The sequence below is a fragment of the Daktulosphaira vitifoliae genome, unplaced genomic scaffold (assembly GCF_025091365.1).
Source record: "Daktulosphaira vitifoliae isolate Bord-2020 unplaced genomic scaffold, ASM2509136v1 Scaffold_14, whole genome shotgun sequence".
In the NCBI taxonomy this organism is placed as follows: domain Eukaryota; kingdom Metazoa; phylum Arthropoda; class Insecta; order Hemiptera; family Phylloxeridae; genus Daktulosphaira; species Daktulosphaira vitifoliae.
This window is the reverse complement of record NW_026099585.1, coordinates 64,292-90,923: the sequence shown is the minus strand read 5'-3', so window position 1 is coordinate 90,923 and position 26,632 is coordinate 64,292. Positions and strand designations below refer to the sequence as shown.

Sequence of the window (26,632 nt, the reverse complement as noted above, 5' to 3'; positions counted from 1 at the left end):
ATTATTTAATACTTTGAATTCAATAATTCTCATAAAATTTTATTTCAACAAGATTAAAATTTGTTAATATAAAATAATATGAAAACATATCCCCCACACACACACACACACACAAAGCACACAGATATTTAAAATGCTATGAAAAATACTTGTTGTATATTAGCATAAAATAAAGTAAATATAAGAATTAAAAGCAACCAAACCATAACAAATAATAATAAAATTAATTAAGAGACAACACGTTTCTTACAACACAAAGTTCATATCTGGCAAAGGGACTTTCTCTACGTCGGAAGTGTAACAAGAACTGTTTCCATTACTAGATGATTCGCCATAGCTGTTGTTGCAATACGGCAAAGGAAAACGCCAACCGTACAAACTGAAAAGGGCCCTCAATTTAAAACATACACTCTAGTCTCAATTTTTACTTTGACTATAGTTGATTAATAAATTAAAAATTATAAGGATTACATTATCTTGCATTAAAATGAAAAATACNTTAAGGATCACATATTCTTGCATTAAAATGAAAAATACATACTTGAAAGATACATTTTTAAACAACATGGTTTTTAGGTTCAAAATAACTTAAAATAAAATTATAGAAAAGTTTTATGTCTACCATCACCATAATTTATTAAACAAAAATAAAACAGGGTAATAGGGAGATATTTAAATAATATTTTATTAAACTGTACACGGTGATTAATAACATTTTTTTATTGACACTATAGGCATAATTTGTTATTTTAATATACTCAATGTAAATTAAAGAAATAATATAAAAATTTCAAGAGTGAAGAAATAGACAAGGAAAATAATTTCCTGAATATGGCAAAAATTTTTAGCTAAAAAACCTTAATAAATATTTTTGGTGAGCCAAATTAAAATTGAAGTTTAAGTGATTAATGTCTTTCCCTCTGTAATATCCCTATTGAAAAAGCCTCAGTGAGAAAATATATACAAGATAAGTAACTTGATAGAAAAATTTGTATTTATTTAAATAAAAAAATTGTTGAGAATTTTTTTTGGAAATTTGGGATATCTATGACTTTCATAGTTAATATATTGTTAACTTTAAATCACCACATACAGTAAAGGGTAAATAAATGAGTAAATTTCATTGAAATATAAATGATTATCACTTTTTTGTAGGTATTTTCAAGTGTTTTTGTGTGCAAACAATCGAAGTTATACTTGAAAAAATTTTTGAATAAACTTATCTAACATGCAATTAAATGCATAATGTTTTAGATTTATAGGGGTAGCAATAAACAGTCATCCTCATAAAAAAAAAAAAAAAAATTATATATATATACACATCAATGTATGTATAAATATATGAATGATATGTATGTAGTTATCTACAAAAGGTTATTAAAAAGGTTACAAAGGTTAACATACAAATGACATAAAACATGAATAATGTAGCAATATTTGAGGTTTTACACAAACAAAATAGTGTTAATGAAGTGCTGTTTTCTTTACATTTTAATATTTCTATAACCAACTTTTTGTTTATTACATAGTTTTATGGTTTATAAATGAATTATCTTCTTATAATTTATGATACAAATAATTTTAAAGATGATTGATAGAAAAACATTTTTGATTCACTCATCCAAATTAATTATTTTAAAAATTACAAATTCAATAATTACTTAAAATGATATGGTATTTTATGCTTTTTGTTTGTTAGTCTATTTATGAGAAAACACTAATTATGAAAATCAAAAATGTATAAAACGGAAATGAATAAAAATTTTGGGAGAGCTAATAATATTTAATATATTACCCCACCCTAATATATGTTATTGTATAATATACATATAACATTTTATATTTTTAAGAGGCTAAATTCTCCCAATTTCTCGCTCATTTACTTCAGTGAAATTAGCTTTGATAAATTTTAATTTAATTAATCTTACCATTTTTATAAAATCTAAATGAAAGTAAAATATTTAATAATAAAGTTAAATAAGTAAATAGAAAATTCTGTTTTCACATATAAATAGATAAATATACTTATAATACAAACATTAATTTCTATGAAGGGAAAAAAATTATTAATTGTAATATTGAAGGTTTAAAGAAAACAGTATCTCGATAATAATATAAATTGTTATTGTTTACTATTGACTATTTGCATATTAGGTATGCATAGGTAACACATAACAAAGTAATATTTGTATTATTTGTGAACACAATGTTGGTCTATTCGGCCGCCCAATTATTAAATTATGCACACACACGCAATATAAAAGAACCCAAATTAGTAATTATACCAAAATGTGTGAACAATGCTAGAAATGCCCTAGAAAATTTTACCTTCCGAGTTTAGTGTCTTCATCCCTTTTCTTTTTCCGACAGCACATACTGAATAAAATGAACAAAATACCTATTTAACAATTAAATTAATATTATTAACAAAGTTATTCAAAAAATTAATAAATTCTTTTTCATAGTAAAAACTAAATTATAAGCCATAACTTTATTTTAAACATACAATATGATATCTTTAATAAAACATATTATTTGTATACTATATTAACGTACACAAAACTAACCTGTATTATTGATAAAGTAACAAGAAACGTCTATAATGACCAATATTGTAAAGAGCACAGCTAAGACTATACTTATGATCACAGATGAATTGAGTCGGTTGCTGTAGGTGGGCTGCAGTGGTATATCAGCACCTATAATTTTAAAATATATTATAAATATTAATTTTGTTATTGACATTGTATTGTATTTTGTGCTTATATCAATATGAGCGCATTCAATAATATGCAGTTAACGGGATACAATTTTGTTGCTGTGTTAAAAACATAACTGATTTTATAATTTGTGATTGGAGATTGATAACATTTATATTACTTATGCCTGCTGAGAACACTTAATTAAAATATTATAATAATCAGTATAAATTATACAAATAAAATCACAAGTAATGAATGGGTAGATTTAAATTTTATATAAGAAAATAAATAATAAAGTAGAAAAGCATTAGTGCAAAGCAATTAAATAAAAAACTTAAATAATACACTGAAAATATTCCAACCTGGTTACTTAGTATTAGACCATTGACGTTCACTGGATTAATTTGGTAATTTTTTTGCAGTAGCTTGACTCAAAACAAGTAACATGCACTAAAATTGTAAAAAAAAATTGAGGAACATACTTCTTACCTGATCATGCTATCTAAATTTAATGTAAGAAAACAACCAGCTGTATATTACTACATTATATAAACAAAACATTTAATTTCTTTGGTATTATTGTTGTTTGTTAGTAAAATATAAAATACCAGATATGAAATGTTCATTTAAAATTATTATTTATAGTCAAATAATATTTATACATTTTTCTTGGTACATATATTGACTTAGATAATCATGAAATATCTAAAAATCAAAGTAAAAATTTACCATAAAGAAATACAATATGCATGTAGTAACATAACATTATTTTTATTTTACAACATTTATTTCTTTAAATGTAAAAATTATTTTAATAAAAATGCTACAAAAATAGATAATTATATTATAGAATTAAATTAATAAACTTTTTACTGGGAGGTAATATTAAATTTAATTTCTAAGGTATAACATGACAAATTAGGATAAAAATGATGTGGTAATTCATACAATTATAAATTTATTAAAATCTAAATATATTCTTTTTATTTCTTACACCTAAATAAAATTTTACCTTAAGTGGAAGTCTTGATTCTAGTATAATAGTAAAAATTAAATTATATATTTTAAGTTTATACAAAATATATATATTTAAAATTTAATATATTTATGTAATTACACTACAATAACATAAGGATGTAATTTTTAATTCTTCTTAATAAAATTTGATGTTATTGTTATTTTATATATTGTTGTATAATAAATTAAAATAATAAGATTACATAAACCAACAACTAATTTATTTGAAATGATTTAATGTTATCACAACAATACTATACAATATAGAGTAAAAAAATAATAATAAAAAATCACAAACTAAAAAGTGACACATTTTAAAACTCAAACGCGAATAAAATATAACCACTCATTACTTAAAAGTATCACTAATAATGCAAAATTAAATTTAATAAAAACATTAGTGCATGTAAACACAATATAAAGCTCAATTTGAAAAATGTGATTCAATTAAGATAAGACAAATAGATGTCTGGAATGAAAGTTTATAATCAAGAAGTGATTTGTAATGATTACTTGCAATTTCAAGTGTTTAAAAGATATGTTATAGTAATAATAAAATTATAACACAAAAGTGTTCTATTATTTACAAAAGTAAATTAAAACTATATTCATGAAGATTGACTGCAATAATTTGTAAATTACTTAATCAGTATATAAAATAACTGAATCAATTTTTTTCAGGTAATTTTACAAACAAAACATTTAAGATCTTTGATTGCAGATAAATATTAAATACATTTTTAAACTAAGTTTTATATGATAAAAAAAATGTTTGTGTAATATTTACAACAGGAGTGATTAATTATTATTATTAAAAAGAAAGCAATTGTATTTAAAAGACAAACCAATGGCTAATTATAGCCACTATTGATAGACTCAGTAAAGACTTGAATGGTAGGCTGATTGTGATTCCCGAATTGAAACTGGCCACACTGGAATGTTCTGCAAATCACACATAACACACAAAATATTGTTGAAGTTTCAATAAAACAAACACAGTGTGCACATGCACAAAATAGCATTTAAAAAAATGTCATAACAACTTATTTTCATAGTTATATAATAAACATACAACAAATGTATTTATAGATCGAACGCAAAAAAAAGAAGCAAATGTGTAAATAAGCAATAAATAAAACAAAAACTTCTGTTGAAATTTTTCTAAAATTATTTTGAATTTATAAGCTTTCAATGCAAAATAATCCATTAATTAAATCAATTGTTCTTAATTAATGCATTAATATTATTAACTACTTGCACCTGTTAGATATAACTAATAGTATAATGTAATAAATCTAATATTATTAGATTAAAAAAATACTTCTTTTATTTAGAAACACTTTTTAATAACTGTTATTAAGATAATTCCCGCCTAGATCAATTTTTTATTTAAAACCTTTAAATAAAATAATGAACAAGGAGCATAAAATAAATTATAGATAAGTTAAACAACAAAATATAATACTCTTATATTTCATCTAGCAATAATTACATCTGTTTAAAGGCGCATAAACTAATATTAATTAAACTATAATAACAATACAACAAGAATAAAACATAAATCAAATTATTTATTAACATTATAATTTAATAAGATTTAAATTTTTTAATGTAACATTAATATTTTTGTTCATTGATGTTACAACAATGAGCAATTAAGTTAAAAAAAAAAAAAAAGACAAGCCAATGCATGCGAGTTTAATTTTAACCAAGCATTAAAATATAAATCCGATCAGAAATTTCGTAGAAAACATGAATAAACACTAATTTTGTTTTCGTGTAATTAAAAAAAAAAAACAGATTTAGCGTCACACAACCACCAATCACAATTTTCTTCTTAATTTGCACATTATTATAAAATGTGTACACAAATTACATTAAGACATATTATACTTAGTATTTAGCGGTAGGATAGTTTGAACAAATTTTAATTAACAAAAAAACAAAAGGGTTTATTTGTGGTACGGCTAAAAAATATGCACATCATTTGACAGCGCATTTATTAATTGGACACACACTTAACAGTTGGAAATAATTAAGCAGTATAACGCGTCGACAATCTAGTTAAAAGAGCTGACAAATGAGTAATTTCGAAAACAGCAATAATTTAAGTTCCATACATCTGCGACCTCGGTGAATATTAGAATTTTATCGTCGAGGCTGAAAATTCGGTCAATAATAATAATAATAATGATAATTACACGGTCTATATAACTTTGAAATTTGGTATGAGTATATAACAACGTTTTGAGGAGTAAGTAAATAACACAGGCCGTTCTGTATTTAAATTGAGCTAATCAACTGAACAAACGGAAAGTTTCTAGATCGCGTAATTGTTATAGTAACGATGGGACCGTGTACAAGTTAGTATATTTGTCACCGTCGACTTGCGACAGTCCGCTAGCCGTTAAAAATAAGTTGGTTGCCACGTGCGTGTGCGTACTCACCCATCGCAGTTTTGAAGACGAGCTCCGAGGGGACACTATATCCAATTTCGTTGTGAGCTCGGATCTCCACTTTGTAAAACGTATCTGCGTTCAGACTGTCCATCAAAAATGACGTCCTGTCTTGAGATCTGATATCTTCGGTCCTGCAAGATTCTTTCTTTTGCGTCCAAACGGTGTTGATTTTTTCAATCTAAATACATAAAGGTTTTATTCTGATAAATGTGTTCATAATAATCAAAATAATCGTTCATGACGTGAAACACAAAACCAGTGACGCAGGAGGGGCTTAATCTCCTGTACTGGACGATTATTATTATTGACAGTATTACGCGTTCGTAAGATCATATAATTAGTAAAAAAACCAAAAAATAGCCATTCGTCTCTAAAGCAAAAAATCTACTGTACAAAACGAAAGAAAATTAATACTATTTGCTTCAATATATACATTATATTGTTTATAATTACTAGTTAAATACCGATTAATGTATTAATAAAATATAGCTATAAGTACCACACAATATGTCACGCTGTAATAATCGATAAATTCGCCGTTGTCGGCTGGTATTTTCCAGTTCACTTCGTAACTATTGCCGTAAGGCGAATTGATATAGTCATCGGTGTACAAATCTTTGCTGTAGAGAATTTTTGGTTCCTCAGGAGCTGAACGCTTTGGCATTGTGCGCTGTTCTACAGTTCCCCAATCACTAGTGCCCACGTCGTTAATTGCGGCAAATCTAAATTGATAAGTTCTCTGGGCTGATAAGCCTTCCAATATATAAGGCGTATCTGTCAATAAAAATTGAAAAAATATTATTGAAATATGTATGTGGTTCATAAAGTATTTTTATAAATCAAAATATCAAAAAACTTTATTTCTTACCGACTGGCCAAGACTTATTACGTCCTTCATCCCAATTCTGTAATACCTCCTTGTATTGGACGGCATATGCTTTGATTTTTAGACCACCTGTATCTGTCGGTCCGATGAAACCAAATGAAATTGTGGTAGCTATACAAAAAAAATTAATAATACAATAATTGTTATACTCGTTATATTTTCATACAATATTTGAAAGAACTTGTGATGAAAAATAAATCCCAAAACTAAAGAAGCTTTTAAGGGATAATACTTTTGAATTTTATATTATTTTAAGTTACTTAAAAACAAACAAACAACCGAAGCAAACATTTTTAAATATAGTATCTCAGTTTATGGCAGCCGTCCATTAAAAAAAGAAAGAATACTAGACAGTGAAGGTGTCTACGATTATCGTGTAATTATCACATGTTATACCTATAATAGGTTTAAATAATTATTTTTGGAAATAAAACGGTACAGATAGTTACAAGCCGAAAGATAAAAATACAGAGAGTGTAAATAAAATAAAATAGTATACTTTACCAGTAACTACTTCGAATTTGGCTTGAGACACTCTTCCGGGTCTATGAGCCTCTCGCAACGTTATTAGAGCATTATTTTCACCGTGTATGTTTTTTGTTAAACAACTGTACACTCCGTAATATCTCTGATCAACTGGAGTTACTTGTAGATCGCTGTAAGGCCCATTTCCGAACTTCCTAACATTTAAATCTCCTTCGACAATGCGATTATTTAAAAGCCACGTGATCGAGGCATTAGGAAGCGATTCAGATATGCATGTTAAATTCACAGGTTTACTATTCCAAGTCCATACTTCTCTGACCATATTGCTAGCATAAACCGGAGGGAATTCGACGGTAAGATGTCCGTTTTTCATTGAGGTACCACCCTAAAATAAATAAATAATGTTATTGCAACGCACCAAAAAATATATTAATTGTCAATGGATACACTAAATATGGGTATAATTAGTTAAAAGCTGAGGGTACCTTATTGGATGCAATACAAGTGTAGAGTCCATCGTCTGTGCGGTTCAGGTGTTTGATTACCAGAGTGGCTGTCGCCACGTCTCTAACAGTATTATGTTCAACGCTAATGCGATAATCTTCGATTCCTGTTTTTATTACAACATCTGTGCCCACTCTCCTGCAATTAGAGCACTAAGCGTTAATATTTGTTACCCTTCACTATCATTTAAACGCCTGTAGTTAAAGTAAAATGTAATCAACGGTTCGAACTTAATCGAAAAAATTAATTAAATGCGAGGAAAAAAGGGGACAAAATTAACGAATACCTACTCGTTTGATAAAATTAATAAGATAAAATGGTCATTTAATTTTGTAGATAAATTCAGTCGATACACAAACAATTATTAAAGAAAAATAATAATAAAACAAAATCTTCCCACCAAACACTAATCATCATTAACTGTTTTTTAAACAGCTGAAAGTTATAAAAATGTATTACACAATGAAAATTTTGAATACGGTCGTGTATTCGGTAAGCTATACAAAATGCTACTCTTCGTATGTAAAGACTTGATTTAAAATCCATTATACAAAAATACTTTTGTCTTTCATATTTTGTACTAAAATATAGAGGGATAAAAAAAAACCCTAAAATTGATTAGGTTATTCAGCTATAATGGAATAAATTATTCGCTAACTAAAAAACACGAATAATACCGAAATCAACTTGAGAAAATATACTTTTGATATAACTAATAAATTAAAAAAAATGTATTATGTTACATTTTTGTGCAAATATTTTTTTTATGTTAAAATAACATATCGTATAAATTAATTTAAGGACCAAATTTAAGCCAATCGTTTTTTTTTATCAGAAATTATCATACACGAGGGATCCAGATAGAATGGTATATTCATTTTTTTTCAAATAATATTTATACTAAAATGTCAAATATTTTTTGGAGTAAAAAAACCTTATTTTTTTTTTTAGAAAATAACAATAATCATACCTGAAAACAATTGATGGTAGAGGGTTTCCATTTGCCATACATTGTATTCTTGCTTCTCTGTCGAGAGGAACTGAAACGTTAGTGACGTCCAATACTTCAGGTTTAATTAGTACCACCACATTTACTAATCTTTCTATAGTTCCAGCTGCATTTGTTGCCACACATTTAAACTTGCCATTATCGTTTCGGCTTACTTTGTTTAAATTTAACACACCAGTCAGTTTATTCACTGAAAATCGTTCAGATCCTTCACTCAAATCTCGCTGCTCAGGCACATGTATCCAAGTAATTTTTGGTTCTGGTTTTCCATTAGCAGTACATTGAACACTAGCCATTTCACCTTCTACTAATTCAAGTTGGGAAACTTGGTTGGGCACAAATGTTGGTGGAATGTGTACCTATTAGTTTGGTTAAACCAATTAAAATAAATAGTAATAATATAATTCTATATTAACAATTCTAGAATTATCTAGTCTAAAACCTATAACAACAGCATAATTAATATTATCTATTATTGATTTATGTTTAAATAAAATTAATATATGACATTATTATTATTATTATTTTTTTTTAAGTGATCATTCATAAATAAATATAGAAATTATTTATCTGTTACGAATTGATAATATAAACAGCAATTCATATTGTGTATTCATACCTCTACTCTAATATTCTTATCTTGAATATTTCCAGTGTCTAAAACAATTGCTCTACACTTATAAATTCCATCATCTTCAGCTGTTACATTTTGTATGACTAAACCATCGGTTTCTTTGACAAATCGACTGCTATCCTGAATTCTAGTATCTTCTCTATACCAGTCGACCAAAGGTGCCGGGTTAGCTTTTACTTTGCACTGTATTTTATAACTGGCACCAGCAATTGGATACTGTTCAGTGGGAGCATTCACAAATGTTATGTCATCTGAGTAAAATGAAAAATCAATTAAAGCGTTAAACGCAATATTCAGTCAATATGAAATATTAATGGCACCATAATTAGGGTGTAAAGACAAATTTAGAAATAATAAAACTATTAAAACAAAACCCGTTACTTAGAATATTAAGTATAAGTAAAATTGTAAATAATTAATAGCTAAAAATAAAATCAAGTTATTTCTCTTTTTCAAAAATTTAATTTCTAGCTACACTAATGAACTAAATATAGATGATTTACCGAAACTGTCGACGACTACACTATGACTTAAATATTCTGAGTTAGAATAGGTGGCAGTACATGTGTAAGTTCCAACATCAGATTCAGTAAGGCCTGTAATTATAAGTCCTAAATTGTTGTCGGATGTTAATGTTGTAGTGACATGTGCACCAGCGGTACTAAAAATTTAATGAAACACCACACGAAAAGCAATGTAATTAAATCTAAATTATAATAAACACATAACTAGTGTAATAAAACTTACGAAGTCTGTTCTATTGTTCGGTTCAGGGGATCCAACCATTTTAAGTTGCTGATGAGTTCTGGATGATCTACATTGGGTTGGCAGTTTAAGATCAAAGAAGAACCGATGGGTTTCGTTTGTCTGGGTTGAGTTGGCTTGATAAACAAAGATGGTTCTTTAACCGCAACACCTGTAAGAGAATTAAAAAAAATTATTATATAGTAGATACTATATATTAAAGAGTATAATAATTATAATAAGTTTATTGAAAATAAATAAATTAAACATTAAGATAGTCAGTCAAATACTATCGATCAAATAAGTTAATAAAACTGATAAAATTGAGAACTGACAACTTTAACAATGCTGTCAGCACTTATTTTAATAATGTATTATGTGTTAAATATTCTAATTTAAATGAGTATTTAATTGAAAAATGTCACTTAAAAAAAAAAATTAACGGTTAAATTAAAGTTCATTCTATCAAGACGAATTTATCTAAATATTTAAGTGGTTAAAAAGCGTTTATTGAATAAACCAATTAAGACAAATAGTTGTTTGTCCTATTTTAAATATTCCGCAAAAGAGCAATTAAGTAGAAAATAAAATATTGCACTTTGTTAAATAAACTACTGAATTAATTAATCTAAAACACAACGAACAGTAAATCCGAATAAAATAGTTACTTTAAAATTAACGTTTGTCAGAGAAGAGTCGATTTAAAAAGTAAATAATTCAATTTTGTAGCAATGATTTAAAAAGAATACCACCTAATTGTAAGTTTTTGTAACACCATCTTCTTTTACTATTGATAAGTGGACGAGGAGAGAAAACCGACACACCCTCTGAATTAGTTACCTTGTTTACACAACAATTCTCCTTTGAAGGGGAGGCGTGGACCACACATAACTTCACCACTATTTCCGTTGGGTTATGTGTGCAAAAGCTGAAGGGAGGGGATTTAAATTAATTTGCCCCGGGGTCGTTTGGTTTCTAAGCTTGATGTTTTATTGGCACCCGCGGATTTGCCCAGTTTTAGATGGCAAAGCAAGCGGTAAGTAAGGGAGTTGTGAGACTCAATTAAGTGTGTCGTTCTTCTGCCTTCCAATTTCCACCGCGAAATATATGGCTTCCTTTACCCTAAGGTTTTACAAAAACAATAACGGCCGAGCCGTCTATAAACTACAGCAGAGAACGTCTCACCTGCGACTTTTATACAACGCAACTTTAACCACAACAACATTACGAAAATAATTCGCATTCATCCGTTAGTTAAAATTTAAGATTTACTTGGAAAATAATGAAAATAACGCTAGTATTGAATAAATAACCGAGTATCATTTAAAATATCTAAAATATAGAAAAATAACATAGGATATATTTTAGATCCATTTTAAATTTTATGTGTTGTGATCAGTACCTTAAAAGCTACTTGTTAGTAAGTAAATGTTAAATTACCATATTGTAATGACAACACTTAAACATTAATAATTAAAATATTTAACGTTATGTTAAATAAATAAGTAGTAAAGGGGACTACATATTCTAGTTATATTGCGGTGTCTCCCCACATGGCTAACGGCGAGTAAATATTGTGCGTTTCAACAATTAAGATAAACAACTTAAACTTTACCAATTTATTTCGTCGCCAGTAGTGTTCGAGTATTGTACACTCAAAGAATGAATTTATAACCGTGAAAACCAACAATATTGTTTGCGCCTTTATTTAATAAAACATAGAGAATTGTAAAAATTTTAAGATCCAGAATACAGTGTCGATGCTGCGGAAGTGTTAATTTCCACACAAAACAACAATAATTGAGAGACAACATTATTTTCGTACTATATATCGATCTATTTCTATTTCAAACTAAAAAGACAACCAAAAAGTTAAATGGAGAAACCTTGTCGCGTAGAAGGGAGTAGATTTTCAGGTTTATTCCAAGTCAAGAGGTGGACAGTAGTGTACGTAATTCATGGAATTTCTATACTAATTAAAGAGAGATGAAAATCGAAATAGGTTTATAATATTATACAATGGAAACAAATTTACAGTGGCATTAGTATTAACTCCAACATAAGCTAACGGGCAAGCAGATTTGCGTGGGCTCTATTGTGCACTTTGACCAAGAACAAAGCGTTGGAAAATCCTTGAAACAATAGTATTTTAATTGATTTTGTGTTGCGATTATTTTCAAGAGAAAAAGGTACCTATTATATTGCTTCGACATACGTGTGAGCTCAAAATGTAATTACTCTATACACTAAAATACAAAGCACTGAGGCAAAGTATCATCTTCTGTTTGGGTTGACATTTTAGATCTGTTTTTTTTTTTGTATTTTATCTAAAAATATAATACGAAGTGAACTTTCTCTGAATTAATATAAAGAGCGCAATAATTAACGAAAAACGCTAAGTTTGTTGTATCATTAAATTGTAATGACCAAATTAACATTAAGCCTGTTGATCAATCTAATGCAACATCATCAATATAACGTATTTCGACATTATACGGTGATCGATGAAACTCCATTAATTAGTTAAACAGAAAAAGGATACTATTCTCTTAAAACAAATGTTCGAAGAAACGCAATAGAAATTACAACTTTTTGCAATAACATTGAGATGAATAATACTTGTGTTGATGAATTGCTTCTCTGTTTTTACTTGAATATTATTTTAAACTATAATTGAAAATAGTTAAAATTAATTAAAAAATAATGATATTTTTAGGAAATAACTTTTTTTTTCAAAACAATCGACATTGAAGTCTACGGTTTGTAAGTATAATACAGAAAAACCGAGTTCAAATGACGCATTTTATGCTAGACATTCACACCAAAATACATTAAACCCTATAATAATATATACTAAAAAAAGTGCACATGTTTTGGTAAGTATAAAAACATAATATCTGTGGCACATATGTGATACTAGAAATCATTAAATAAATGAAGAACAACGACGTCTAACAATAAACAAAATTAAGATCGTTAACACCCAAAGACACCATCGTTTTTCATTCGACTTGAAACTCGCGAATTTAACATATTATTTTAAAAATGAAAGCTATGACACATTTGATGCTATAATTTATCAAGCAAAATAAAAGATACATTCATTTTAAACTCATCGTTTATTTTATGTCTAATTTAACTTTCCGTGTCTCAAAATAACCAACACGCAGTACGTTAGAATATTGACTGACATAAGTCATAAAATAAGGTAAACATGTCTTAGAGATGCTTTAATTAAAGCGATAGACAAATAAAACAGCTCGATCATCCATTCTTATTGATACATCAAACGCCTTTTATGTCAATGTTAGTGTAGTTCATGCAAATTAAATTCTTGAAATTTTCATAGACTAGTGAACATTATATGCACACAACTTCCCGCATTTCAATTTATTCTATTCAATTTGTTTAATTAGCTTTGAAATCATACTACAATTGTCTTTTGCAAAGAGTAATTGACAATCTGCAAGCGTCAAAGAAGTGTAAGATATTATAACGAACGCACAAAAACTATTCTTTTGTCTTATGTTGTATTAAAAAAATACTTTACATAAATAAATTTGGAAATACAATTCAAAATCACATCTGATCATCGGATACACATATAGTCAAAAAAATCATCACTGGAATAGATTACTGAGATTATATAGATAACTTGTTGTTTCTTTCGTTAAAATTTCGTTTTGAGTTTCTCCGGGCGTAAATAAATCGAGAAAGTTCACACGCATCTCTTTCGTAGTACACCGATAATCGTGATCTATTTCATAGCCTAATACCTAGTTAAAAATGTTCTACAATTTTTCTCTTGTATGTCAGTAATTGCTGGGTGAATATTCTCTATCATACACACAGCTCATCCTAACGTCTATACATAACATTGATGGAATAATGTCACACGATTTATGTGATATATGCATATTAAAATCGAATGTTACAAATCACGTTTATTTCAACCCAATGATCCGAATATATAGAAAATGATTTCGTCATGTATAGGATAACACAGTGTAAGGAAAAAATTACAAATAAATGGAATCAATGGCGTTTCAAAAGGCATTTTTCCAACAATTCATCGATACTTTATTACCTCTCAATTACCACTGTTGTAAGATAACCTTTTCCTTGGCCATTATTTCGATTTAAGCTCGAAGCAACACGCATACCTAAAAGTCTTCATACGGATTTCATCGATATTACGATAAGATAGCTCATACATAAATGATAGGATCGAGTGCGTCGAGCTTTTGAACGGTTCTTTATGATCATTTAGTATTCATAACTGTCTCCAACAGTATAAAAGATGGACAATAAGAGCATTTCGAGTAATACCTCTGTGGCTATATAGTACACAGAATTTTACTGTTGAATTTTGTTCGAATGTCATAAAAGATCGACTTACAAAGGTCTTTTATTATTATTTCACAAATGTAAATGCATTATACAATGTTAACAGCACAAACAATACACTTTAATGAAGTATATTTTAATTTGTGCAAATATTGTATAATTACCATCAAAGGTACTCTCTGTAATAATTCTCCCATGAACATTTCATCGTTTGATATAAGCAATTGCAGCTGTAGATATAAAACAACCGAAATCAGAGTGGCAGCCACAATGAACCTACTGGCGTCGACGGTTTATCAAAATAACCACACCACGACATACGAGATCCACATGAGGGTAGACGGAAATCGATCAAGTTACAAAAATGTATTTAAACTTGAACGCGAGTTTGTTTTTCTCCGATTTTACAGTGCGTGTCACATCACATCACTGTGATTGATCAGTGGCGACGGGACATCACGTACATAGAAAGATACGTGATGAAGAGAGAAGAGGGAAGCATAACGAGGGGCGCGAGAAGTGAAGAGATACGTCGCCTGGCGAAATTGTGTTGTCACAGGGTGCACAGTGTTTACAATGTGAATCACGTGCTGAGGGGATTCGGCAATTAAAACGTGTCTCAGTATAATCTCGCAAAAGATACCCGTACATGCCATAGCTGTTAGTGACGATCAAAGTTGTAGAAAAAAAAAATTCCACCACCAAAAGAGGAAATTAATTATATGTTAATTTATAAAAGGCTCTTTTTTTTTTTAATAACAGTGTCAATTAGAAGAGAGCTTATACATGTTGAGAATAATCATAACCCTTGTTTCTAAGTCTAATAGGGGTCATTATACTAGTGGAAAAAAACAGCCTTGAAATTGTTATTGTTTTATTATTCGTCGCGCCTGCCATTCATATAAATTAATTCTCGACACGTTAAAGTACAGGTGGCAAAAAGGCTTTTTCCGCGATATCATATTGATTTAAAATTGCCATACAATTATTGTATTAAATTTTCTCCGACGGGAACGATAAAGTGACTGTAGAAGGTAAAAACGATAAGACTACTTTATAAAATACAATATGTTACACATTAGACTAGAGGCCAAATTTAAAACCCGTATCGAAAATACGTACGGATGTATTATATCATTGGAAATATTCTACGTATCGTTTTAATTGACAATCAACTGTTTTTGTAACGCTTTTACTGGGGGCGTTGGTTATTACTTCATTTTGTACAATGTTTTTTTATTTATTCTCGTTGGCGTATGACTGGATACTATTATTTTAATTAAAGAACGCGACAAGAAAATAAATTAATACAATTATATTCATTTTTTTTTCCATTCGCTAACTATATTTGTGAAACTGTAGAGTCCTTAATATAGACGGCTTGTAATGAGTACACTATTATGAGAAAAAAACTTAAAGGGAGCGAAAAACGATCGCAAACACAAATGACAAAAACTTTGTTGACACTATATTAGAGCGCCTTTTCCAATCAACGTCTAGAAAAAGATCAATGTACATTTTATACATATATAAAGACTGATGTCAAAATGATATGACGCAAACCTCTAACTTTTGATCTAATTAATATTTTGCTTTCTTTCTTTTTTATAATTATTTTCACGCTTTGAGATTATAACAACAACATGATTAATATTAATTTTTTTTAATTCATAATATTAAAAATTAACGTATTTTTTTTAAAATTTAAGGTAGATAAAATTTTGCAGAATAAATTTTCAGAACATTTTTTCATGAAAGTTGTCATTGTTCGGATAAGCACTTGTAATTGAAGAGAAAAAGCGACTAGGTATATTATTATTGTATATAAAAAATAATAATAATATAACATATATAGGACTTTTTTAATATTAATATTAATTTATGTTGAATCGAAATTGATAATAATTTACGAATTGAACATGTACAATAGCTGACATTTAATTGAATAATTGTGAATATTAACTATATTTTTCGTAAATTATAAATTTTTCCAATGAATTAAAAACAATATTATTTGTTATGATATTTTTAAAGTCCTTAAGTATAACAATTATTTAAAAAAATAAATTAAGGTAAGATATTAATTGGATTAAAAGCTATTGAACTACCAAATAATTGAGACTCGCCTTGTATATGTAATTCGTTGTTTGTACACCGGGTAATTTCAATATTTCTAAATGATTATTTAATTGTGGCAGTTACTCAAAGCCAATTTTGGATAAAGTCCAAAGTGTAGTGTAGGCGTCTTAAACGAAGAAGGTAGTTCATTTATGATTTCCGGAGGAAAATTAGTAACAATAGACTGTTATTCGCAGGACAAGCTCAAAATGCTATTTACCATAAAGCGTATCACATTGCATCGTTTTATTTTTTAACACGAAAAATTGATAACAACTCTGGAGAAAAAACAGCAAAAAATAATGCATATAAATTCAGTGGAATTTATGTTATAAAACAACGTGTTTAGACCGCCCGTCACGTATGTATTGCTTCAGGACTGCGTACATTTTTGAAGGGTTATTCGACTGCATATACAAACGGTTTTGTTAAACTAGAAACTACTAGTAGAGCACGTTTGTTAGGTTAGCGATAGTAAAAGGAGAGTAGATGAGGAAAAAGAGTAAAGCTCTTCGTGCCTTTTCCGAAAATCGAACCCCCCGCAGTTTTCGAAAAGAAATGTGATTATCTGAACATAACACTATTGCGTACAAGATTATTTTGTTTCCTTTGTCGTTGCATGAAAATCATACATCCTCCTATTACATGAAATTCAAAAGTACCATTCTGTAAAGAATTATTTCTGTAAGTCATTCATATTTTCATGTTTTTCAAATTATTAACGTTTATGGATGATTAAGCATAGAACTTAATGCGCTTTACCGATATAAATTTTGAGCGTACAGATCTCAGAACAACATAATATTTGTGAATTGATATAGACTCAATCAGTTGTACGAGACCAATGGCATAAACGAATCGACACGCCGTCAAGTGGATGTTAATCGAGTGCACTTCTACTCGTACTCGTAAAGCAGCGACACATATAAATCAAGTTAATTGAGTGGCCATGTGTTAAGTGAGCAAACTGAACTGTATAACCGAGTAAATCTGCTAGGTACAGTTTCTTAGTAACAACCAATCTAAGCACTTGGGAATAGGAACTAAAACAATAATATGAAAATGCATTAGATTGGAATTCCTATGTTACTTGCATACTGGGTCCTTTTAAGAAACAGAAAATTCCATCCATATCATTGGTAAAAGTTTATGTAAATACGTATCCATGTTGAGCCTTTTTATGGGGTTGTAGTTGATATGCAGAAACCAATTTTTTACTAGGTGTCGTTGACTTTCAAATTATCAGCTATTAATTTTCGAAAGGTTTCTTTAAAAATAAAATAAAAGAAGCGAAGACTTATCGTAATTAATGATGATGCTGTGGCAGCGGAAAAAATAAATGGAGAAAAATGTCCCCGGGAATATTCGAGTCACGCGTCGCTCGTTTAGAGATAGAAAGCGAATATACATGACAAGGGGAGAAAAAGTGCACGTGTGTATCATGGAAAAAAAGTTAAAAAGTAGAATAACTGCAGTCGGCAGGAAATTTTAAGAAGCAAAACACAAACAGTTATGACAATTTTTTAATTAAAAAGTTAACGTGAAATTTTTGAACAAGTTCATGCTCTTATTATTGTTTTACGGAGATTCAACTCAAAAGGATTTATTCCTGGAAGTATACGTCACTCAGTACCATTGTATAAATTTATTAACACCAGTGCGTTGTAAATTACTGCTTATGGCAAAGTTTTACCTTACCAATAACGTAATTATAATACTGAGAATTCAAGATAGGTCTTATGAATTTATAATATTTACTTAAACAGATTGAAGAGTTCAAACGGAAAATTTACTTGATGAGCCAACTAAATTTTCAATAATTTCATGTATTATATGACACTGTTCGATTTGGTACAATAACAAATTACTATTAAAAGTAAACGTAAATGTTAAAAGATGCCCATTTGTATTTCTTTGATAATTTAGTATAAATTATTAATGTTTTGCAACAATAAAATTAAAAACAAATTTAAGAATTAACAGTAAATGTTTTGTAATTGAAGTTAAACAACAAAATCTAACGAAGAAATTTGAAGTCAATTGTGAGATAAAAGAGAACCAATAAATTATTTTACAGATTTCTGAGTTGACAAGCGGTACTTATTATACAGAGTAGGAACATTTCAAAGCGTATAAATCACTTATATAAAAGTTTATAATAAAACGAAGAAACTGATAACCAAAATACTTGACGATTACATTTAATTAAGAATTGCTTTATTCTCCATCTACGAGCGCCTTTGTGTGATTTAAATTGTGTAAATGGCTGTATTGTTTTAAGTGCTCTAAAAAGGGCACGTGAAAGACTTGCGCGGAAAAGAACGAGTACTTGGCGTGAATTATTTCAAAGGACATCTGCAGAAAATAGACCCTATAAACTGTTATTGTTATAATTATAATAATTATGACTCCCCTTTTATGTAATTGGGTACACGTATACGAACAACAGTCGTTAGATTCTAGTACAAATATTAACGATTTCATTACATATTACAAAAAGTAATGCACGAGATGCCATACTATTAATAATTAAATGAAGTCATCTTAAGGCAAACAAAATACAATCATTATGAAATATACGATCATCTAAAATGGTGTTCAACAAAATTAGAATTAAAAGTAATGCGCTTACCAATATAATATAGTTCAAAAAGTTGTTTGTTCCATCTTTGAAATATACAGTGTTTTCAGTAGGTAAGAAAATAGGTCAGTTGTTACAAACAATGAAAACAATAGAAACCCGTTTCCTTACTTATTGAACACATATATATATATATATGTATAACATCTCGTGGTAAAATTTTTACAGTATAATGAAAAAATCAAGTGATCAAATAAATTTTTTAAAAGATTCTTTGATGATACAGTAGATGTATGGATGTTTAGGCGGGTCATGAGTTAAATTTAAAAAAGACAAACAAATCCGTTCTTCAAATCGACCACCACCAGATCAACAAAATTCTTAAATAAAGGAAATCTTATATTCTTTGTTCTTAGACGGAACTCGTTAGACTGCGTTATGCTGCCGAATATTATTTTAAGCATATTTATGAACCTCAATGGGTTTCAATTATAATAACTGAAGTTTGGTTTGCATTAATTACAATAGTTGTATCAATGCAACAATTGATATGTCTGTGTAAATAAATATTTTTTTAAAATCAGTTGTCAATCAATAGTATGGGGGTTTTCAATACTTTAATACTATTATACTAATATTCTACGACAGGTACCACATAAGTAAATTTCTCATATTTTATGCAAAGGTAGTGCAGTGATTTTTGAAAGAACGTGTGTCGAGAGTCACGTTTGAACAGGTAAAATGTCGTGACCTCCGATATCGTCGCACTTAGGTGCTTGAACTTTTGTTTTTTTTGTTAGACAGAGACGTATATGTACTCTTACAAGAGTGTATTATTTTTAAGCGAATAATGACAGATTTACTGTACAGTGTACTGTCACTTGTACACAGACTACAGAGAGGACGAGAGAGTGAGAAAAACTGTACTTGCGTATGGGCCTTGTTGAGAAAGGACTCTTTTGTCATGAGGACACACAGGCGCCTAGTGGTACTGTCACAACCAATTCTTATACATATACATGATAAATTCTCTTTCACTTAGTTTATTTTCATGAACTCAGACAACAAACGCCGTAGTTATGGTGTGCAGTATTGCACGCGTGTAATAACATTTTCTTAAAAAAAGAAACACAACAACCATTAATTAGACCCGAAAAAACATTTATAGACATGTTTTTCAATAGCTGGTTTGTAGCAGTCGATTATTTATCGTTCTAATATTTTTAAAAACGGAAATCATAAATATTTCATTATTACGAAAGCTAAATAATTAATAAGTCCGAAGTCAATAGAATCAATAAGGTAATCATGCGAAATTTATTTTTATGCACGTGAAATACCCTACTACTTTGTTTAACGAAAAAAGGTCAACTGTCACCTTATCGACTTGAACATGTTAGTCACCAAACGGCACGCAAACTAAGATTAAATCATAATGACTTAGGTTATAAAAATTAATCTATCAAAAATCTATGAAGAATTTGGGTCGCAACTTGAAATAGTTATAAATGGCACAGTAAAAATAATTGTAATAAAAATAAAGTGGCGGCACTCGATAAGCACTATAAAAAGTAGGGTTTGAAATTATTGTTTCCGCAAACCTAGTCAATTTTAAATTAACGGTAAAATATTTATGGTTTATTTCAATACTATTCCTCTCACGTCATTGTGAATCTATATACACCACGTATCTGTAAATCTAAATAGGATTATACAGTTTATATTATATAAATTGCAACAGAGGCGTTCAGTTTTTTTTTTTTAATTAAGCAATTTTTTTTAATCGGATTAGGACTGCCGGAATATATTTTGCAGACGGTGTTGATTTGCATCAGTGATATCGTGGACATGTAGCCGGATACTTAATATAATTGAACGAAAAATTCAAATAAAATTAACAATGATTCATGCGAAACATATCACTAAATGACATTTACATCACTAAAGGCACATAATACTATTTTTGTTTCAAAATGATGGCACAAATAATTATTGAACGGTCAATAATTCATTTAGTATGGATTTATATTTCATTTTACAGTTCAAATGGCAACTCAACAGCTACCCGACAATAGTATACATATAAAGTGATGGTTTGGAAAACCCTTGGTCGCCCTAATATAATATGACTAGCGGTGACGATGTATCGAAATCGACCGCCGTTGAATTTTGTTACTCTCCTAAATAATAACGACTTCAGGGTCAGCGACAATAGGTCACATAAAAAATAAATGTATACATTTTCATTATTCTACTCCCTCAGTATGCGAAGGCAAAGAAACAAGAGTCGGGAGTAATAATAAAACGGTTATTAATATAGTCCATTGGGCTAAAAAATTCCGAACCGAGTATAATTCATATATAATAATATAAATATATATATATGATGATGCAGGGATTCTAACAAACCTAAGAGCCATAAACACATTTCGACAAAACGATTGTACGGAAGTTAATGGAGTTTCTCTCTATACTTTTAATTCCGAGGGACGCCGTATAACAATAATAATTTCGGTAATGTCAAAAAACCTTCCCCTTGCCCATATATGGCGATGCTTGCCGGCAGACTTAATAAAAGGTCGTCCCCAGCAGGATGACATCTTTTGCAAACAACACGAAGAGAAGATATGAACAGACGACGTGTAAAAACGCGATATTCGTTTGAAACCAAAGAAATATTATTATTATATAGCCACATAAATAACTATGACGTTACATAAATTTACTGAGAAAAGAGACGAATTGCTATTTTTTGAAGACACTTTGGGTAGTTACATAGCAACGGCAACAAAATTATATAATTCAGTTAGGCTTTAATTTTTCTATTACATTTGCAAAAGAAATATAATTTTTAAATGAAATTAAAACTTCCGTTTGTGAAATGTTCAGAGTTAAAACTTATTGTATGTCATATAGTAATATTAATACCATACTATACGACTAAATAAAACAACATAACTACTAAAAGGAAGAAAATTCTGCAATGGTTTAGCTGGTCATAGGAACATTATTTTTTATCTCCGTATGAATAATGATTAAGAATTTTGTCGAGGCAAGTAATGTTGTTAACCTTTTATAATAAACTAGAGAGAGTAAAAACTTTTATATGCGATGCATGTTTATTTGGATACAAAAAAATAGTAATAATTTANTGCGATGCATGTTTATTTGGATACAAAAAAATAGTAATAATTTACATACAATAATATTATTAACAGCATAAAAAACATAAACGTACTAATGTATATTTTATGTCTAGTAAATCGTTATTTTTAAAGAAAATTGATAAATAAAATTGACAATAATAACTTTGAACGAAACTATTAAACTAAAAAAATTGTAAAATTATATCGATAAATAAAAAATACCTAATTGATATTATTTTAAAAAGTATATTTAATATTGGTAACTAGAATATCCAAGAAAGTAAATGAACTCTACACGTAGTATAGAACATCATCATTCTACAAATGAATATCTACAATAAAACAAAATCAACATAAAATAATTTTTATATCAAAAATGACAACATATTTTTCATTTTATTTTTTTGCGCACACCAATGCGCTGTGCGTCGTAAGAAATAGACACTAGGAAATCGTAGGTTCAGGTGCAAACCTATTTTACAGGGCTCTAATAATTTAACAAAACAAAACGCAATTCAATATTTTGTTTTAAACGAAGTTGAAAAATTCTTACTGTTTTGCAATGAAAAATATTTTAGCAAAATTAAACATGATTAAATTGAAGACAACAAGAAAAATATGATGAATATGAAACTGAATTGAATACAATAATATGACAACAATAAAAAATCATACAAATGTATTACATTCATTACCTATTGGAAATGCACGTTATCATTTCTCACAATAATATGAAAACGTCTGTGGTTGACATTAACGTATAGCAAATGCAAAAAAATGTATGCAGACTGTAAGGATTCTTCGAAAAATATCGTAATACTTCGGTAGAAATCATTATAAGACGTTTTGAAATCTTCCTTGTAGTAACTTACAAAGAAAACGTGAAAGCTAATTTTATTAAAAGAATTCCGGATTTTAACAAACCACCGGGTAACTTGATTAGATAAATAATCAGTATTCGATAATAGTTTTCAAAATTAAAAAACATATATAAACGGCGTGTCTTTAAAACAAAATTTCAAGACTGCGATCAGCATTTTATTAATTTTGATCGTTTAATTTCACATATGAACTGACTCATTTTGGAAAATCTATTTAAGTGGGGACACACGCAATACGTGAATTTGTATGAATACACACGTGTATGAGAATATTGTTAATTTTGTAGGAGTGGATACGTCGAAAGCTCGCGTACAAAGCCTTCCGTATAGTTTGCATTTATTAATATATAAGCACAGATGTGCGTCTTTCGGTTAGGAGTTGTCGCATAAATCATTTAAGCCTCTACAAAAGATCTTTCAAGATTCAAATTGGCACGGTAACATACAAAAGTTCGTCTAGAGAGTGCACTTATATATAGGCGCGCGCGTATGAGAGAATGTGTACAGTGCACGTGTTGGAAAAGCAAACCAAAGCAGAGTAAAAGCGTACAGGTGGAAAAGGTGTAAAAGGAAACCGTCAAAGGCCAAGTAGCGATTAACGCTTGGCAGCTGTCACGACTTACAAGTCGTGTACGCAACTAGTCCAAAAAAATTGATTCTTAAATAGTAATTTTACATTTATCTTGAATTTTTGGATAAGTTCGTGTAAAATATATTGTAAGCACCGTGTGTACGTTAAATTAATTAAACAGAAAACAATGTAAAAAAGGGGGTCGTTAATTTTATGGGAAAATGAATTTATTTGAATAATAATGAAAAAACAGCTATATTAAGGACAACAACAACTATTAACAAAAATAGAATTTACAAAAGTCATTAGTAATTTTAGAAGGAAGTTTTGTAAGGTTGAACTTAATTAAAGCTAAAATCTCATGAGACATTTCCGTTCTTTTTTTAAAAATTAATTTATAAAAATAAAAAAATTATTTCATGGAAATTGTTTTATGTACCAACCTCTTTTGTAGTTTTCTTTTGTAGGAAGTCATTTACAGAATAATTGATGTTATGTACTAGAAATGTACTAATAATAAAATTATTCTATTGATTTCTTATAAATAAATAATGTACGATTTTCTGATTTTAATAACGATATGAGTTCGAAGTTATTAAAATTAAATTCTAATAAGTGATATGAAAAATGAATTAATGTTTTACAAAATTATGGAAAACTAAATTACACATAACACTAAAACGTAAAAAAAAAATCATAAAACTTACAAATTTCATATTAAATGAAATTATTCGGACAAATGTGTAGATTTATTGGTCTTCAAGTTTTAACTAAGTTTAATTTTAGAAGCATACTATGTAAAATTTTGTTGCTGATTCCGAAACTGGTTTTAGATTTTTTACAAAAATACAATCATATTTTTTAAGTCTTTTTTAATTACTATGAAAAATTTTTTAATAACTTGATGTTAATACACAAAATTGTGTATTTCGATTTTACGTATAACAATTGTTTCATAATTTATTTAGTATTTTTTTATTTTTAAACAAGTTACTAATCATAATTTGTCAAAAATGTGTGATTTTCTTTACAATTAGTTAAATAACTGAGTAACTAAATTTATATGAATTTTTGAACTTGACATATATTTTTCCTCATAATTTCATTTTTGTCTAATGTTTTCCATGTAAAAATCAAAAAAACTCACAAAATTATCTATCTATCGATAACATAGTTTTTATTATGAAATGAACTTAAAAATTGTTACAGCAGAAAGTTCAGTTTTTTTTTTTCTAAAAATTAGTAATCTAACAAAAATTTAAAGGTTAAACTATTAATAAAGCCAAAGAAAAAGCCAATTTTTTAATAATGATTAAATTTTTTAATTTCTATTAAATATTAATTAAGTATATATATATACATATTTCAAAAAGTATATGTGACGGAAAAAAGCCACTTTTGGAATCATCGTCGAAATTCTGTTAATTCATCTTAATATTACAGGCAACTGGACATTTTTTATTATTTCTTGTCCTGTGTAATTAAACCAAAAAAGAGTTTAGATTCCCGTTACTAGAGTTTTATCCAACTCATTGAAAACATTTATACTTTGGTTTCTTTAAAAGAAAAATAAATTTCAGTTATAAACTTAAAGTAATTATGTTTAATTAATTACAAAATATTGAATACATGTATATTATTAAATTTTTTAATGTTATTACCAACGACTAATTTGAAAAACTTTTAAAACTATATCACGTAAAAATGTTGTCTGATAGATGAATAGGATAGGTGAAGTGAAAACTTCGCGACAACAATATAAAAAAAGGTTAGGATCACAAAATATAGGAAACGTTTATTATGTATGATTTAGCCAAACTTTTATGTTAACTATCCTTGAATTTCTATCCCTTATGAATATGCAATCTATATTTTCTTAACAATAATTTTTTTTTTCGTTTCACAACCTTTGTATAACATTCTGTTATCTGTTGATTATCAATTTCTAGTACTTTATTAAGTATAATTAATGGTTAGACTTTTGATTGACGGTGCAATTTTATTTTATTACCCGATTCTTGCTTAAAACTACGCCAAATAGTCGAAACTATGAGTATTGTGATTGATCGGATATTTTTTTCACATGCCAATTCAAAACGTGACAATTGAAATATCAAACTAATACGTGGTTTTTTCCCCAAAGGAGCGACCCACATGACTTCACGGTGCATTGCTTATAAGCTCCAATCTGTCGCAGTGTTTTATATTTCAGAACGGTGAAACCGACAGGTTCCACTCGCCGCATTGCGTACACAGACGTCAGTGGCCGAGAGAAGTTGAGCGAAGGATCGTATGCAGGCAATCGAATTATAAACCCAAGGGATGAGATCACACACAAATTTGCATGGCTTTGATCCGAATTTCTCATTTCAAACACGTACAGCGCAAACTTTAGCCCCTCGCTGGAGGTTAATGATTTTGGTTCAAATAAGGTATTTTTCTTCATTTTTTTTTTTTTTTATGCAGTAAGCCAGGNTAAGGTATTTTTCTTCATTTTTTTTTTTTTTATGTAGTAAGCCAGAAGATTCGTTCGATTTTTCAGGACTT

At 28.5% G+C, this 26,632-nt stretch overlaps 1 protein-coding gene across 2 annotated transcripts in view; it reads right to left on the bottom strand.

Annotated features, from left to right (window-relative positions):
- Positions 1-2,328: 2,328 nt before the first annotated feature.
- LOC126908824 (fasciclin-2-like) overlaps positions 2,329-26,632 on the bottom strand; it is a gene marked incomplete at its 3' end in the record, with an annotated part of 80,143 nt that continues 55,839 nt past the window's right edge. For both annotated transcript variants that reach the window (XM_050691123.1, XM_050691122.1), the window contains 11 exon segments: positions 2,329-2,398; positions 2,568-2,699; positions 6,167-6,356; positions 6,678-6,952; positions 7,047-7,175; positions 7,569-7,935; positions 8,036-8,192; positions 9,025-9,422; positions 9,683-9,948; positions 10,201-10,358; positions 10,445-10,613. In XM_050691123.1, the coding sequence (XP_050547080.1) occupies positions 2,329-2,398; positions 2,568-2,699; positions 6,167-6,356; positions 6,678-6,952; positions 7,047-7,175; positions 7,569-7,935; positions 8,036-8,192; positions 9,025-9,422; positions 9,683-9,948; positions 10,201-10,358; positions 10,445-10,613 (2,311 nt within the window).